Here is a 16,145-nt window from a genome sequence, read left to right on the forward strand (position 1 = left end):
AAAATGGGATTTATGCAAGTAAAACCTGTTTTTCAATGACTTGGGCATTGGCAGTGGTTAATACTACACTGCTCATGTTTCCAAACCTCTTAGAGTGACCCTTCTTGAATTTGTCTGCAAATTTCATTTCAAGTGTGTGACATTTCCTTTAACCTCCGATTTACACTGAGTCCCTTCTACAGCACATCGACTCCTGTTCCCTGAGATCCCAGTATCCCTTGAAGGGATGTTGCCACAGCAAGAACGGGCCATCTGCATTCCTGAATGCTCCACAAGGGAGGTGACTGTTTGCCCTGGAGACCTAGTGATAGCTGAGAGAAGGCTGGGGCTCAGCTTTGAAATGTTAATCTGCTCCTTCTGTCCTTCCAGGGTTTTGCCCAGGGAGGCAGTGGGTGGGAAGTCGGCATTAATTTGGAATTCAAAGCTTTGGTGCAATCTGTCACAGCTTTAGCACATTCTAAATGGTTTTAATATTTAAGGAGGTATTGAAGTTAAGGTGGAACTTTGTTCTGCTTTCAGAACTGGCAAGAAATATCACCCTGATTTTGGCTAGCCACCGAGTGAATGTGATAGTGAGGGCCCTCCCTGTGATGAGGAGGTCTGCAAGGTTGGGTTTTCAAGGTTCCTTATGATTTGCTCGCAGGGAATTGTACTCCCGCACAGGACGCAGAGGTGTAACCTTGCAGTCTTTGCCATTGTCCTTTTAACAGGGCGCCAAATTGTACTGTGATCCTCACAGAGACTGGGTCTCTGCCCTTAGGAATTACACATCTCCTTTTAGATAAGAGGAAAGTTGGTCTTGGATTAGGCCGTGAGTAACTTGGGTTCAAATCCTTGTTCTGTCGGATGTATCCTGCCAAAGCCATCACGTCATAACCATAGAAAATGCTGTTGTGGCATCCTGGGAGGGCAGAGGTGAGGGAGGGAGAAGGAAAGGTGAGGGACACGGTGCTGTTTGTGACTGTGCTGACACAAACTAGCTGGAAGAGCCTGCAAAATCACAGCTGGGATGTGAGTGGGTTGCTTAGAGCATGTCCCACAAGACTACTCCTGATGCTCAGTACAACACGTTTGAGTTAGGCAGCAAACCTCTGGAACAGGACATAGAATATGTACTATAGAATAGGTACTAGTGTTGGTGTCATTGGCTCAGTAAGGCAGCAAACTTGAGGGAGAGGCTGTTCCTGCAAGGACATGTAATGATGGCTAATTAAATGCCATGCTAATTAAATGTAAGCTTATGAAATGTTGAAAGGATGTAAGACATCCTTTGGTCATTTCTAGAGCATGACGAAAAGTGCATCTGTGCAAGTGTCCCCATTGCCTTTGTTAGTGAGGCATCATAGAATCCCAGAATCCCAGGTTGGAAGGGACCTCAAGCATCATCTGGTCCCACCTTTATTAGCAAAGCATAACCTAGACTTGATGTCCGAGCATCCTGTCTGGCCGAAACGTGTCCAGCCACCACTGCTGCTCAGCAAACTCCTGGTCACTGGGACACATGGGAAGTCCTGCTTGTCAGAAGGGTTTGTGCGTGTGGGAGCTGGTTGTGGTCCTCTCAGGGATGCCACAACAGAGCAAGTCTGATACAAAGCTGCCCTTTGCATGTTATTTTTTGCTTCCTTGGTGGGGTGGAATAAGCCGTGAGCTTTGCAGCGTGGTGCCCTGGGTGTAGCTTTCCCTCTGCGTTAGCCCTTTGGTCCTGTGGTCCTTGGATGAGATGCTTGGCTGAAGTGACTCCTGCCTCTGTTGCCAGATTTGTGCAGATGCTTCATTGGGAACTGATGATGATGATACAGGTTTGTGCTCTAAAGAAGCAAATAAAGAGGAGAGAGACATATTTCGGGTAGAGGTGCACTAAAACTACAGCAAAATACAATGTTTGCTGTCTCGAGAAGGGCAAAGTCGATAGGAAATGGAATTTTATTTTCAGGCTTTTAAGGGGATATAACGGTGAAGAATAACACAGCCCTAAAGAAGAAAGCTTGACTGTCCCTGCTGCAGGAGAGTTGTAAACCTCTGAAATAAGGTTTGTAATGCAACTGCTGAGAGCCATAACTGCAACAACACAGATGCACCTATGGACCGTGTGTGTTGAACAGTTTATATAAGCCAAATCAGTCAGGCTGGTGTCTTAGTCGGGCTGACAGAGCGTGTGTCTGTGGTCAGGTTAAGGACATAGATATGCAGAATTGTTATTTGCAAGTGATGTGTAAGTCTGAAAAGGAGAGAGTCCTGTTTGATTTCTCCTGTACTCAGTTTATCAGTACAGTGTATTTGGTGCTTACGTTGGCAGGGAGCAGGTTATGCCCCTCTTACTCACACCGAGTGGCCTCTTTCACCCTGAGTAGTCCTATTAATTTTAATAGCACCAGAATAGCACTTGCCCTGGGTGAGGTGGCAGAGCCTGATCCTGGGATAAAGACTGAGTGAAAACCACCTTAAGGACCTGTCTGAAAGGTTGTCCAGAATTTGCTCTGTAATTAAAACAAAATCAAAGAGTATTTATTAAAAGAGCAGCAATTGTGATTTGGGGAGCGGGCTTTCCTTTGCATATTTTGCCCTTAATATAGACAATTCCATAGTCCTGGTTGGGAAGATGGTCAGAGCTCCTGTACAGCTTTGGTTTTGGGAAGAAATGGACACCCTGTCAATGATCTCGTACAGTATCACTGCACTATTCCCCCATTAGCAGTTGGTAAGTGGACTGCACATCTGCATACACTTGACTGAAATTGTCCCTCTGCCTTTGGAAGTCTGATGCAGAAAACCTGTCTGCGTGTCTTGGGGGACAAGGATAAAGTTGAAACGTTTGTAAGCCAAGAAAATACTTGGCTAATGGCCTGGGGAGGTGGTTGTTGGGTGCCTTGTTATTTTTCCTGGTGCTATGAGGAATTAAGCTGGATCTGGAGACTTGGAGGTGGGAGATAGAGCAGGTTCTGCTTCTCCGTCAGTGGTGAGGCTGGGATGATGAGGTTCCATTCAATCTGATGGCAATTTCAGGTGGCACAGGAATAGCCCTGTGTATACTCTTGTCTGTTCTTGGTCTCATCCACAACTTCAGAGTGATGCAGGAGCCTAAAGCACGGCAGAGGAAAGTTTAAGCCATCAGTAGTGGGAGCCAGGAGAGGAGCTCTCCTTGTTCAGTTCAGACACGGGGACACCGTTTGGGTTCATTTTCCTTTCGGTGCATTTGCTCATCCTTATTTCCTCCTCCTCGTTCATCACTTCATCCCCCACAAATATCTAAAGCTTCGATGTGCTTGCCTTTTATCTGCCAATAGTCTGACACCAAGGAGTTCCTCCTCATAGCCATGGATTTATGTGGGGCCTGTTTACTCAGGTGCTAGGCAGTATTTCTGGCTGCACAGATGGCGAGTCTAATACAGGCTTCTGGGTTTGACTTTTATGTTTGTTTACATCTTCATGGCACAATAGTTACCCAAAGAGACAAACGGGGAGATAGTGAAGTGCAACCTTGGGCCTCATCCTGAGATGTACAAAGGGCTTGGAAGCCCTCGAAGCATGGCCCCAGGCTCCTCAGCACTGGCCACCTTTCCAGATTAGGTGGTTCTTAATGAGCAGAGGAAGTTTATTCATCTTTTGTCCAACCCATTCCGGTGCTCTTGTTGGACAAGTGAAATGTGAGATGTAAAATGCCAGGAATGGGGAAACACAGAGCAATTGGGGCAGTGCCGGTCTCTGCCCTGTGTCTGCTCGGTCCTGCGTGTCCCCCCCACCCTGCACTGATACGGAGTTTTTTCCTTGTCTGTAATATTCTGTTTTATCAGGATGAGTGGATTATAATGATGAGAGGGAATGAGGGAAAGGTTCCTCTTTGTTAGCCTGGGGAAACGCACAGGTAAATGTTTGTGCAGGCTGAAACAGCACTTGTGTGGGCAGCTCAGTTTTGCTGGGCACTGGAAGGTGCCTCAGCTTTGGAGCTGCCAGTGTAGAAGGGAGGATTTGAAATATCACAGAATCCCAGCCTGGTTTGTGTTGGAAGGGACCTTAAAGCTCATCCAGCTCCAACCCCTGCCACGGGCAGGGACACCTTCCACTGGAGCAGCTTGCTCCAAGCCCCTGTGTCCAACCTGGCCTTGAACACTGCCAGGGATGGGGCAGCCACAGCTTCTCTGGGCACCCTGGGCCAGCGCCTCAGCACCCTCACAGGGAAGAGCTTCTGCCTAAGAGCTCATCTCAGTCTCCCCTCGGGCAGGTTAAAGCCATTCCCCTTGGCCTGTCCCTACAGGCCCTTGTCCCAAGCCCCTCTCCAGGTTTCCTGCAGCCCCTTTAGGCACTGGAGCTGCTCTCAGGTCTCCCCTTCAGGAGCCTTCTCTTGTCCAGGCTGCCCCAGCCCAGCTCTCTCAGCCTGGCTCCAGAGCAGAGCTGCTCCAGCCCTCGCAGCATCTCCATGGCCTCCTCTGGAATCACTCAAGCGGGTCCTAAACTGTTCGGGCTTAAAAATACGCTCAGTTAAGCAGCTTTGAGTCACCCTCTGAGGCTGCCTTAACCCTCTGTCCTTGTTCCAATGAGGATGCTTTGAGTGTCCAATGCAGAACTGCGTTGCTCTGTGGATGGGGCTCTGGACTGGCCATAGGAGGACCTTCTCCCAGCAGCTCTGCTACCCAATGCCTCAGCAGCTTTCACACAGTGATTTTCTTATTTTTATCTTCATTTACAAGGAGTCTCAGTTTCTGGGTCTTACTCTTTGGTTTTGAGGCCTATAGGTAGAAAGTAGCAGTAGTCTTATAGAATCATAGAATAGTTAGAGTTGGAAAGGACCTTAAGATCATCCAATTCCAAACCCCTTCCATGGGCAGGGATGCCTCACCCTAGACCATGTTGCCCAAGGCTCTGTCCAACCTGGCCTTGAACACCGCCAAGGATGGAGCATTCACAACCTCCCTGGGCAACCCATTCCAGTGCCTCACCACCCTCTCAGGAAAGAATTTCTTCCTTAGATCCAGTCTAAACTTCCCCTGTTTCAGTTTGAACCCGTTACCCCTTGTCCTGTCACTACAGTCCCTGATGAAGAGTCCCTCCCCAGCATCCTTGTAGGCCCCCTTCAGATACTGGAAGGCTGCTCTGAGGTCTGTTATGCAGCAGCTCTTCTGAGAAAACATGGACTTTTAGCGATTCCTCAGTAATAAAGTGCCACACTTCAATGCTGGACGTTTTGTCAGTTCTCTAGTGCCAAATGGAGCTGTTCCATGTGTCAGAAGCAGATAGCGTGAGGTGATGACATGCTAAGTGTAATGTGGGAGAGAGCAACGACACGTTCTGCTCATTGGGAGCTTTGCAGTGATGAAAACAGTTAAAAGTGTCTGATTTGTGCTTTCAGAAGTCCTCCAAGTCACATACTTTCAGTTCATTTCAAGAGTTCAGGATTAGAAGGGGAAGAAAGGTTATGGGGTCAGGGTTAAATAGATGGTGATGGTGATGGTGGTGTATTTCTTTACACAGAAATTAGTTTGTATCTTTTACCTAAATTGCGGAACTAAACTCTGAGTTTCCAGACATCATATTTCTTGGTGGACCAGATCTGCATCTGGCATGAAGTCATCTGCTCCAGTTCACCTGACTTCACTGGAGGAACACCAGTTAGGAAAGTTGCAGTATTCTTTCAGTACCCTCTGTGTTAGCCAGGTCTTTTTCCTTGATGAGAAAGTTCGTTCATTTCGGAACCTTTTGGCAATGGAAGTTTAAAAGCTGGAATTTGGGGTTGGCACAGCAATTCTATTGAGAAGCACATGTACACCTTAAATACTAAGTGTTCTTTTTGAAGTCAGCAGCAGCAGAAGGCAAGGTACAGGATAGTTCCGTGTCCCACAGACATTGGATGACAGGGAAGAGGACTGGAGCACCTCCCGTATGAAGATGGGCTGAGAAAGTTGGGGCTGTTCAGCCTGGAGAAGAGAAGGCTGCGTGGAGACCTCAGAGCAGCCTTCCAGTATCTGAAGGGGGCCTACAAGGATGCTGGGGATGGACTCTTCATCAGGGACTGTAGTGACAGGACAAGGGGTAACGGGTTCAAACTGAAGCAGGGGAAGTTTAGATTGGATCTAAGGAAGAAATTCTTTACTGAGAGGGTGGTGAGGCACTGGAATGGGTTGCCCAGGGAGGTTGTGAATGCTCCATCCTTGGCAGTGTTCAAGGCCAGGTTGGACAGAGCCTTGGGTGACCTGGTTTAGTGTGAGGTGTCCCTGCCCATGGCAGGGGGGTTGGAACTGGATGGTCTTAAGGTCCTTTCCAACCCTAACTATTCTATGATTCTATGAAATAGAGAAAAATAGCTGGAATTTCATGTGGTTTTGTGACTCACATGAAGCCCCTCAGCCTCCCTGAGATGTGCCAGGGAATTCTAGGAAACCAGTCAGTTGCTGTAGAGACAGGTTCCTCAAAACTTGCTTTTAGTGTTTCATTTTCTTAATACCTATGTTTATGTACAGCCTCATAGCATAATGATCTTAGAATATATAATATACGTATGTAAAAATACACAGTTATGCAATGGGAGTATCTATCCAGTTTATGCAATTATCCTTTTTCCTGTATCTAAAAGAAGCTCACGTTTTTCAGCATGGAGAGATCAGTACTGCTGTGAAATGCACTTGTTTCCCACTCATGTGTTTGTTCAGTTATTCCTTGTGCTTTGGTGGTTTATGCCCAGTAAAGATGATTTTTAAGCATCTGTTGACACTAAAGGTCCTAATATCAGGGAGAAGAGGTAGGTAAACTCGTACCTGTGGTAGACAAACATTGTGTTGTGTGTTCCCCAGGGAAGGGCTTTCATTCAGATTAATGTTAGTCTTACGGAGTTCAGTGGCTTCCTGAGTTCCTGGTATATCAGCCCCTGCTCTGGATTCCTGTCTGCGGTGCTGGAGGGTGAAAGGGTTCTTGCATCATGGATCAGGGTAAAGGTTCCTTTTGTGATCAGAGCATGATAGAAACAAATCCAAAGTTGTACACATGGGAAATAAAGTGCCAAATTTTCCTCTGATGCAGAGTGATGCCTTTCTGGAAAACAGCTGAAAATCCTTTTTCTAGGTTGTATTTTTCATTAGATGATGGTCGTATGCATCATAGACATATCCACAGGAATATCAGATAAGACATGAAAACCAGCGTTGTGATGTGTGTTAGCTAAGATTAACACCACTAAAGTTAGTTATCCTCTGATGCCCATGGCAGGAGGGTTGGAACTGGATGATCTTAAGGTCCTTTCCAACCCAAACCATTCTATGTTAGATCAAGTTTCCTCAACAAGGCAGAAGAGCTGGTTTAAAAAAGCAGGTAAAATGTGATACCTCTTTTTTCTTTCACCTTGTTTAAAGACCCCTTCCATCACTTGTCTTTCCCCAGGTACCACTTACAGAAGCAGTGGACCCGGTTGAGTTGGAGGACTACCTTATCACACACCCCATTGCCGTGGAGTCCGGACCGCTGAGGGACTTGCTTGAGTTTCCTCCTGATGACATTGAGGTTGTGTACACCCCTCGGGAATGTCGGACCCTTGTGTCGGCTGTGCCTGAAGAGAGGTAGGAGCTGACAGGGTGACACCTTGCTCCAGGGTATCAGTTGTCTACACTGAGTATCTTCAAGCCTGGAATTTTTTGGCTGGAAGAGTAAATGCAAACCTAAGTGGAAGTGGGAATGTTTAAGAATTCATTGTCACGTCTGTGATTTTGAAGGTGTTTTTGCTCTTTTAACAGTGAGATGGACCCCCACGTGAGGGACTGTGTAAGGAGTTACACGGAAGATTGGGCGATTGTGAACAGAAAGTGAGTTCCCGCATGGTGTTTGTCAGCTTCATTTCATATTTAAGGCTTTGCAGGTTGGCTGGCTGCTGTGAGGAGGCTCAGGTTTGATGTAAGGAAGAAGTTCTTTACTGTGAGGGTGGTGAGGCACTGGAATGGGTTGCCCAGGGAGGCTGTGAATGCTCCATCCCTGGCGGTGTTCAAGGCCAGGTTGGACAGAGCCTTGGGTGACCTGGTTTAGTGTGAGGTGTCCCTGCCTATGGCAGGGGGTTGGAACTGGATGATCTTAAGGTCCTTTCCAACCCAACCCAGTCTATGATACAAATTATTGTCCTGGCTACTGAGTCCATGTGCCCTGGCTCTTAATTGCCCAGCTCAGCTGAACTGATGCCTTGTGTTTAGCTGAAATGAAGCTTTGTGTTTGGAAAATTAGATCTTAGACATCAAAATCCCTTGGGGCATTTTTGCAAATCTGGGTCATTGTAGTCAACAGTTGCTCCTTTAGAATGGGAGAGGAATTAGGGAATGCGAACAAGTAAAATTGCTTTGAGCATTTGTTTCTTCCCTTGTTCCCTGTGATTTTGGCTCTTTTTTAGGGAGAAGTTGCATTAATTTTGTAACAATGTAAGATTTATGTGCAGCCACAACCACCTAACAGATAAGGTACCCTCTGCAGCTTCCATTTGTCCCAAAGAGACTTTGAGAAAGTATGTAATTTAAACAGGTAACTGTTACCGTTTGAACTATGACAGCATTTACCTAATGAGTTACCAGGTTGGAGAATATGCATGCATTGATTGAATCATGCAAATTAGCAGGAAGGTTTCTGAGTAGCTTTACTTGGAACTCTCTCTGATGATTGAAAGTCTGATGGTTTCAAGAGCTGCTGTCAAGGAGTAAGTGATCCATGTGATGTGCATCACCTACAAATGACTTGACTACAGCTACAGCTCTGCCCTTGTGGCGCTTGCTACAATTCACTGGTTTAATGTTGTCCTGAGAACCACTTCAGGGGATGCTGCAGCTGTGCTTTGCAGTGCTGAGATGACCTAATAAAAACGTGTTTTGTAATCTCATACCAAAAGAAAACCCTCACCCAGAAAGAAACCCAGGAGAGAGACAGATGCTTTATTAACTCGCTGCCTTTGTGGGCAGAGTCTGGAATGCACAGTAGGCTTGGACAACGTGACCCAGCCAGCCAGCACACCTCATGGTTTCTCAATGACTGTCACTGGTACCTGGAATACCTGGCTGTGATTCCTGCCCCGAGGAAGTTCTAGTTGAAGGCAGCAGAGCTTTTTGTGCTGTGTGGATCAGCTGCAGGTTGTGTTCTGTGCCAGGGAAGGCAGGAAGCTAAAGACATCAAAGTTGCTTGAGTGGGTTGAAGGTGTGATGGGAGATTGTTGAGCTACAGTCAGAGGTTGTCTTGCCCCTTTGGAGGAGGAGAGGCACTTCCATAAACGTTTGTAGCAGTTTTAACATGGATAAAATCGTGGTGCTGGCGTGGGTAGAAACAGAAGGGATACTGCTGGAGCAGAGGAAGAACCTGAAGGCCTGGCTGGGAAGGATTAAATAGTTTTTCAGGTAAGGATGCTGATGGGTTTCTCTTAATCCATTTTATTGAATGGTTACGAGTGCTTTGGCTGGCTCTGGGAGCACAAAATCCAGCTCTTTTAGCTTTAGAAGAACATGCCTTCCAATGTGCCATCCATCTCTGCCCCCACCCCTGGGGGTAATAATCTTTATGTCAATCTCTGTCTACAGTTCTTTGTAACCAAAACATTTTTGGGGACAGGCAAATCCATCTATTCAGTGATTACTGTAGCGGTATTGGAAAAGGTAAAGTAGTTTTATTCACTGGCATGAAAAAAACAGTAGCATATTCTTGTTTCAACCTTATGCCATAATTTCTGTATGCTAGTCTGATGGCAGCAATGATCACAAGTGCCCCTGAAGTCAGCTCTGATTTAGAATGAATTTACACTTGGTGGTGGAGCTGTGAGTGAAATACAGACATCCCAGTGAGGGTTATACAGATTGTATTGTTCAGCTCTCAGGAATTATAACCTTGAGAGGAAGCTACTCTCCTCCTTTTTCTCCTCCCTTTATTCACTGCTAGCACAGTTTTCACATGTCAGTGCATCCTTCTCTGGTAACTTTAGTAACAGGGCATGATAAGAACAATTAATTCTAGCTGTGACCCCAGCACTACTTCAGGAACTGATTTAGAGTGCACATTGTAAGAAGACTGTGGCTCTGGCCATATGTGCATGTGAATATATATATATAGTGGCATTTGGTATCCAAAAATTGTGTGTGTGAATATACACATAGTGCCATTTGGTATGAAAAAATTTGTTAGTCAAAGAGATCTGATCTTGTCAGCAATAGCAGACAGACTGTTTACTAGCTCTTACACCCTGGAATGCTCTGAAGGACTCAATTCTGCTTACAAAGGTAGTATGGAAGATGCTCATTTTAGTTGGGGTTGGGGAGTCATATGTTTTCCAGAGGTGCTTAGGACTTCTGCACTTCATGCAGCCTTACCTGAAGTTGGTGTTTTGGTTTTCAGGTTCCTTATAGTGTCTGCTCCAATTCAGTTCTTGGTCCAGCAGAGCTCCTGGCTTCAGTCCTCATGTTCTTGGCCTGTTTTAAGCTTGGCATCACAATTACACGTTTTATGATGCCCTTAACTGGCCACTGAAAATGCTTCTTTTGACATCACCCAGGGTTGCTGTAGGGTTGAACAGAATCACATTGTAGGACTGGAATACTGTTGTTGGATTATTACCCAGCTACAGTGGAAGGTGACTGGAAATGCTGTTTGCAGAGAGCAGTTATGCTTTGAGAGGACCCACTTTGGTAATATGGGGTTTGTTCTGTAATTCTGCGTCTGGGTTTGGGGTTGAAAAGGACATTAAGGGTGTATTTGAAATGCTCTGTTTTCAGATATCACAAGCTGGGAACTGGATTTAATCCCAACACCTTAGACAAACAGAAGGAGAGGCAAAAGGGGCTCCCCAAACAGATCTTCGAGTCTGACGAAGCTCCAGATGGCAACAGTTACCAGGATGAACAAGTAACGTACCTTTAAAACCTTCCTACATAAAACCTAATTTATAGTCACGTTTTGAAAGTGCAGTCCCTTTCCCATTCTAAGTTGCTTTTAATGTGTTGAATCTCAGGATGACCTTAAACGCCGCTCAATGTCGATTGACGATACTCCCCGGGGCAGCTGGGCATGCAGTATTTTTGACCTGAAGAACTCCCTTCCAGATGCCCTTCTTCCAAACCTACTGGACCGAACCCCAAATGAGGAGATAGACCACCACAATGAAGATCAGAGGAAGTCCAGTAGGCATAAGGAGCTTTTTGCACTACATCCAGCACCAGATGAGGTATTTTTATATACATGTGGGTGAGGCTAAAAAAGTGAAGGATGTAAGGAATGTGAAAATTGCCAGTCTGCTATGGATTTAAAGATCACCTGTGTTTAACATCCATGAGAGCCTTAGCTGTTTTGTGGGTTGCATGTTCTTTAGCATGTTGTCTTGCCATAGATACTACTTTTGGAAGATTGGTTTTCCTTTATGGTTATGCAATCCCCTATAATGTAGAACCATTAAAGGGATTTAATTTAGCATATTTATAGCTGCTGCTAAATGCAACATGCTGGTAAGCCTTGGATTGAATTGGTGCTAGTGTCTTAGAAGGAAAAAGTGATGCATATGTTTGCTTCCTAATGGTGTTAGTGGTTTGTACAAGTGTCATATCTCTTATTTCAGGAGGAGCCTATAGAACGGCTTAGTGTCCCTGAAGTACCCAAAGAGCACTTTGGCCAAAGACTCCTGGTGAAGTGTTTGTCCCTTAAGTAAGTGTCACTTCAACAGATACCTGAGAATTTGAAGTCTGCTGTTGTATCCATGTGCATCTGGAATAACTCTGCTGCCTTGTTTATTACTCTTGAAAGGATGTAGCATTGGTTTGGTCATAGGGTTGAAGGTTAGTTCTGTAAAGTTACACAGCACTGTGCATCAGACAGTTTTAAGACTTTCTTCATATTGGTGTGACACAGAAAACACCTCTAAGTTGGTCTTAGCTATACCAGTCTTAGCTAGACCAGCTAGACAGTCTATACCTGTCCATGTTGCTAGCACTCATGCTTCACTGCCCTTGTTCAGGGCTCTGAAGTTGGCCAGTCATTGGTGTTCAGCTCTGTAACAAGGATGCTGAAGAGGGGCAACAAATAAAAAAGGTGAAAAATGCTTAAGCCTTAAAACATGAGACAGCCAAAGATTTGCTGAAGTTTAGGCTCAACAACCTTGACTGTGTCCCTTTAAGAGTGAAGACTTCATATACTTAGCAAGCATTAACTGAAGGAATAGAAACCTGTTAAACAAGTTTAATGAAGTGGAGCTCCTGAATATAGGGTTACCTGCAGCTGGTTCATTGCCTATAACTCTTCTCTAATAACACAAGGTAAAATTTTACTGTTATTCCCTTGGAGAAATAAAGTACAAAACTGATTTTCCACACTGCTGTATTCATCTTCTGTGTCCTCAGTTAGGTCAACCCTTCTTATTAGAGAGCTCCAGTTAGACTACATTGTGGCTCATAACTGAGATATATGTGTGGGACATATCTCCTGCTCGTAGAGTACTCCAGGACCTAATATAGCCATAGAGATGAACTGATTTTGCAGCCTTTTATGAACTGGAACAACATAATATGCAGTAGCTGTGGAACTTCCTCTCCAAAGGATGGTGTCTTTAGCATAAATAAGTTAGATGGTGGAAATTAATGATTTCTGCTATTTAAGCATCTCTTGCTGATTGTGAATTTGTAGCAAATCTTCACAAACATGTTTGTTTGTGTACCACAGTAATCTCTGAAACTGTGCTTACAGTTGCAGTAGCAAGCATCCAAGATCACACCATCTTAGTGGCACAAAGAGGAATAGACAGTCTCTTCCCCAGGGAGAAGGCTAGGGTGACCTAAGCAGGGTCATTTTCAGGTTAATCTCACCTTTGTTGCCACACTAGAGAAATTACCTGTTAGGTGATGCGGTCCTGTCTGTTGTTCTTCCCATTGGAAGAAGGAGTTCCAGGCTGAGAAGCTGAGAGCTCCCTGCAAGGACTTGGTGCATGGGAGTATCTCATTGTGGGTTAGGCATTAATGTCATGGGGAGGCTGTGCAGGCAGGATAAGGGCATTTCAGCCCCTGCTCCCTTGGATGTAGAGAGAGGTTTTGAATGTTTTTCTAATTTCTTTAGCTTCCCAGATGACTGACAGTAACTTTAGCTCTATTTGGTAGGTTAATGGTTTCTTTGGGAGCCATTCTCTCAGCATAAATACTTGGTAATAGTTACTCTGAAAAACTGACATCTTTCTGAAAGAGGCTTTGAGATATTGGTGTTTTCTGACAAGAGTTAAATGTTGAACGTTGCCAAAATAGCTGTCCCTGACTCAGAGGAAGGAGCTTTCTGGTCAATATTGCTGAGGGGAGCAGTTGGCCGTTTAGCCCTGTTGACAGGTCAGCATAGGAAATTAGCATAGAGGGCATCTTCACAAGGTAATCAGAGGGGCTAAGTGGTCCAGGTATCCAAATAATAATTCCTCTTCCTTTAAGGAAGCTCTTAGGTTGCTTTGCTTAGCTTTCAAACAACACTTGAAGAAGGTAAAAGCATTTATAGAAGTATGCTTTATGTCCTGTGACCCTAATGCCAGCCTTTCTGTTGGGTCAATGAGTTGAAGTGGCTTTTAGGAGGTCCAGGGAGCATCAATGCGTGTCCTAGTGGAAAAGAGCAGAGGCAATGTAGAGGTAGAAGGACAGGAGAGGAATGGGGGGGAAAACAGGAGCAATTTTCCCCTTTCAGCAGGAGCAAGCCCTTAGGTTGGCTCAGCTGTTGCTGACATCTTGGTTTAACAGTGGTCGGCCATCACCTAGGAAGGATTTGGGGAGAGGCTGGGTTATTCCTTCTTACAAAATGCAATTCAACTCGTTTTATCTGTTTCTTTCAAGATTTGAAATAGAAATCGAGCCCATTTTCGCAAGTTTGGCTTTGTATGATGTTAAAGAAAAGAAAAAGGTAGGTTTTTAATTACTTTCTAAACACATTTCCACTGAAGCGTCACAAAGCTGTTTGCTATAAAGTAGAAAGGGAGGAATTAATTCTGGAAACAAACCTTTATGAAGGCAGCGGATGCTAGTGGTTGGAAGAATGATGAGGCCATTTCGTGAGCCACCTTCGGTGTTCTTCTGCTCAGTAAAACAGTTGAAGTAGAACCACTTTTCCAAAAATCTGATCTAATACTTTTGGAAATCAGAGTCTTTCTAATGATGTTTCTGAGTGCCTGAGATCAGGATATAGATATTGGCCAATCTTGGCTTTCAGAAGTCTTTTCCCCAGAGAGAACTTCAGTAACTGAAACCTTTTATTTAGATTAAATCTTTGTGACTGCCTTGATGTCTGTCTCGTGATTCAGCATGGTATATGTCCAAATACCATTGTAATCATAGAATAGTTAGGGTTAGAAAGGACCTTAAGATCATCTAGTTATAATGCACAAGGAAGCCATACACGCTAAAATTGTTAAAATCAAAACAAAACTGAGGTGTCTGTTCAAGATCTAAGTTATAGGAGGTGCAAAATACATTTATTCGCCTATTTATGTTCTGTATTTAATATTTGAAGAGTCTCTTAGTTTTCCTAATTCAAGATATTAGCAGCAGTAGAGGGAAAAAATGTTAAAAATATGCATTTTGACATTTATCTCTTTAAGACTTGAATTTAATGCATTGAGTTTTAAGTTATGTAGATGAGAGTGTGTGGAATATTATGTGAACTTTGTTTAATATTTAAATCACATTTCATAAGCCAGTTTTATCATCTCATTACTCCATTTTCTTCCCCCATCTACCGTAGTTAAGTTCTTTAGTGACCTCTGGTGTTGATAACACCAGCTGACATTCCTTTTGGCTCTGAAGCCTTGGTACAGTCAAGGATTTGGTGTTTCAATGTAGAAAGCTCATTGTTCACCTTTCAGGATGTGGTGTTCTTTCTGTGAATGAGCTGAAAGATGATTTTCTACTTTGATACTTTGATATATTCGGTTCAGATAGCACTTGTAATTCCTAGCCCTGTGATGGAACTACACACCTTACATGAGTTGGAGGAAATGTTATGGGTAGTGTGTATTGTTAGCTCCATTTCCTTTCTCCTTTCTGTGCTGCCTTCATTTCTTAATGAAAAGGCATTTTTCCCCCCCTTTATAGTTTGAAAGGAGGCACTGTTGGTAGTTTTTTAACCTTGGGTTTGGAAATTGTTGTGTTCATGAAGAGTTTACTGAAACTAAAAAGTGTAACTTGAAACTACCCAACTTCTTCCTTAGATTTCAGAAAACTTCTACTTTGATTTAAACTCTGAGCAAATGAAGGGAATGCTCCGTCCACATGTTCCCCCTGCTGCTATATCCACGCTGGCCAGATCTGCCATCTTTTCTATCACTTACCCCTCTCAGGATGTCTTTCTAGTAATAAAGGTAAGAAATACCAGAGAAATGAGAACTGTCATTGTCTCTGTTTTCAATTTAACATAAAATACACCAGGTCTGGCTGATGAGTTTACTTCTTATTTACATTTGGAGAGCAGAATTCTGTTTCATTTCAGATATTCTCACTTGGTGCATTAAGTTCCTTTGAAACAGTTCAGTGGAGATAGGCATTGTTGTATTATTGAAGAACTGAAAAGAACACAAAGGTTTGCTTGATCCGGAGCAGCTTTCTGGGGCTTGACCTTGGTTTCCATATGAAACAATGTGCTGACTCCTTAAGGTGATAGATAAGTTAGTGATTTAAAAATACGTATTAATCTGAATCTCATTTCTAAAATGATCTATGCCCTTAAGCCAGATTTTCAAAGGTCTTTAAGAATTGAGACTGCTAAGAGGGTGAGAACCATAACTGAAGTAAAATGCCACGTTGGTCAGTCCCGTATTAAAGTATACAAAGATAAAAGTTGTTTTCTCTTCTTTCATTTGATTCAATGAGAGCACAAATGTTACCAGTTCAGATTGGCATTTGAATCAGGGTTTTTTGTCTGGTCTCTGCATAAAAAATCGTCCTGTTGTAAAAAAAGGGAGTTCAATGCATACTTTCAGTTCACAGGCAGTGGTTACATTGCCTGCTACCTAAGTGCTGTGTTTTGAGAACCCTGGGGACTGAGGTTTGTGCAAGTCCTTCACGAACTGCTTCTTAAATGAGGAATAAGCTTCTGATAATGAATTGAGGCTTTGTGGCATGACAAAACAGTCCCAAGGGAGAATAAGACTTTCAGTAGCTGGAGTATATTCTGATCTCCAATCTGTGGTATGACTCTGAACTCCT

At 44.0% G+C, this 16,145-nt stretch overlaps 1 protein-coding gene across 7 annotated transcripts in view; it reads left to right on the forward strand.

Moving 5' to 3' along the window:
• Positions 1-16,145, forward strand: part of DOCK7 (dedicator of cytokinesis 7) — a gene marked incomplete at both ends in the record, with an annotated part of 112,629 nt that overhangs the window by 18,437 nt on the left and 78,047 nt on the right. For all 7 annotated transcript variants that reach the window (XM_080623345.1, XM_080623347.1, XM_080623346.1 and 4 more), the window contains 7 exons: positions 7,366-7,541; positions 7,716-7,784; positions 10,710-10,839; positions 10,946-11,158; positions 11,546-11,631; positions 13,782-13,848; positions 15,152-15,301. In XM_080623345.1, coding sequence (XP_080479471.1) covers positions 7,366-7,541; positions 7,716-7,784; positions 10,710-10,839; positions 10,946-11,158; positions 11,546-11,631; positions 13,782-13,848; positions 15,152-15,301 — 891 coding nt within the window. The remainder of the gene's footprint in view (positions 1-7,365; positions 7,542-7,715; positions 7,785-10,709; positions 10,840-10,945; positions 11,159-11,545; positions 11,632-13,781; positions 13,849-15,151; positions 15,302-16,145) is intronic.

The sequence above is a fragment of the Psittacula echo genome (assembly GCF_963264785.1).
Source record: "Psittacula echo genome assembly, chromosome: 7".
NCBI classification, from domain to species: Eukaryota; Metazoa; Chordata; class Aves; order Psittaciformes; family Psittacidae; genus Psittacula; species Psittacula echo.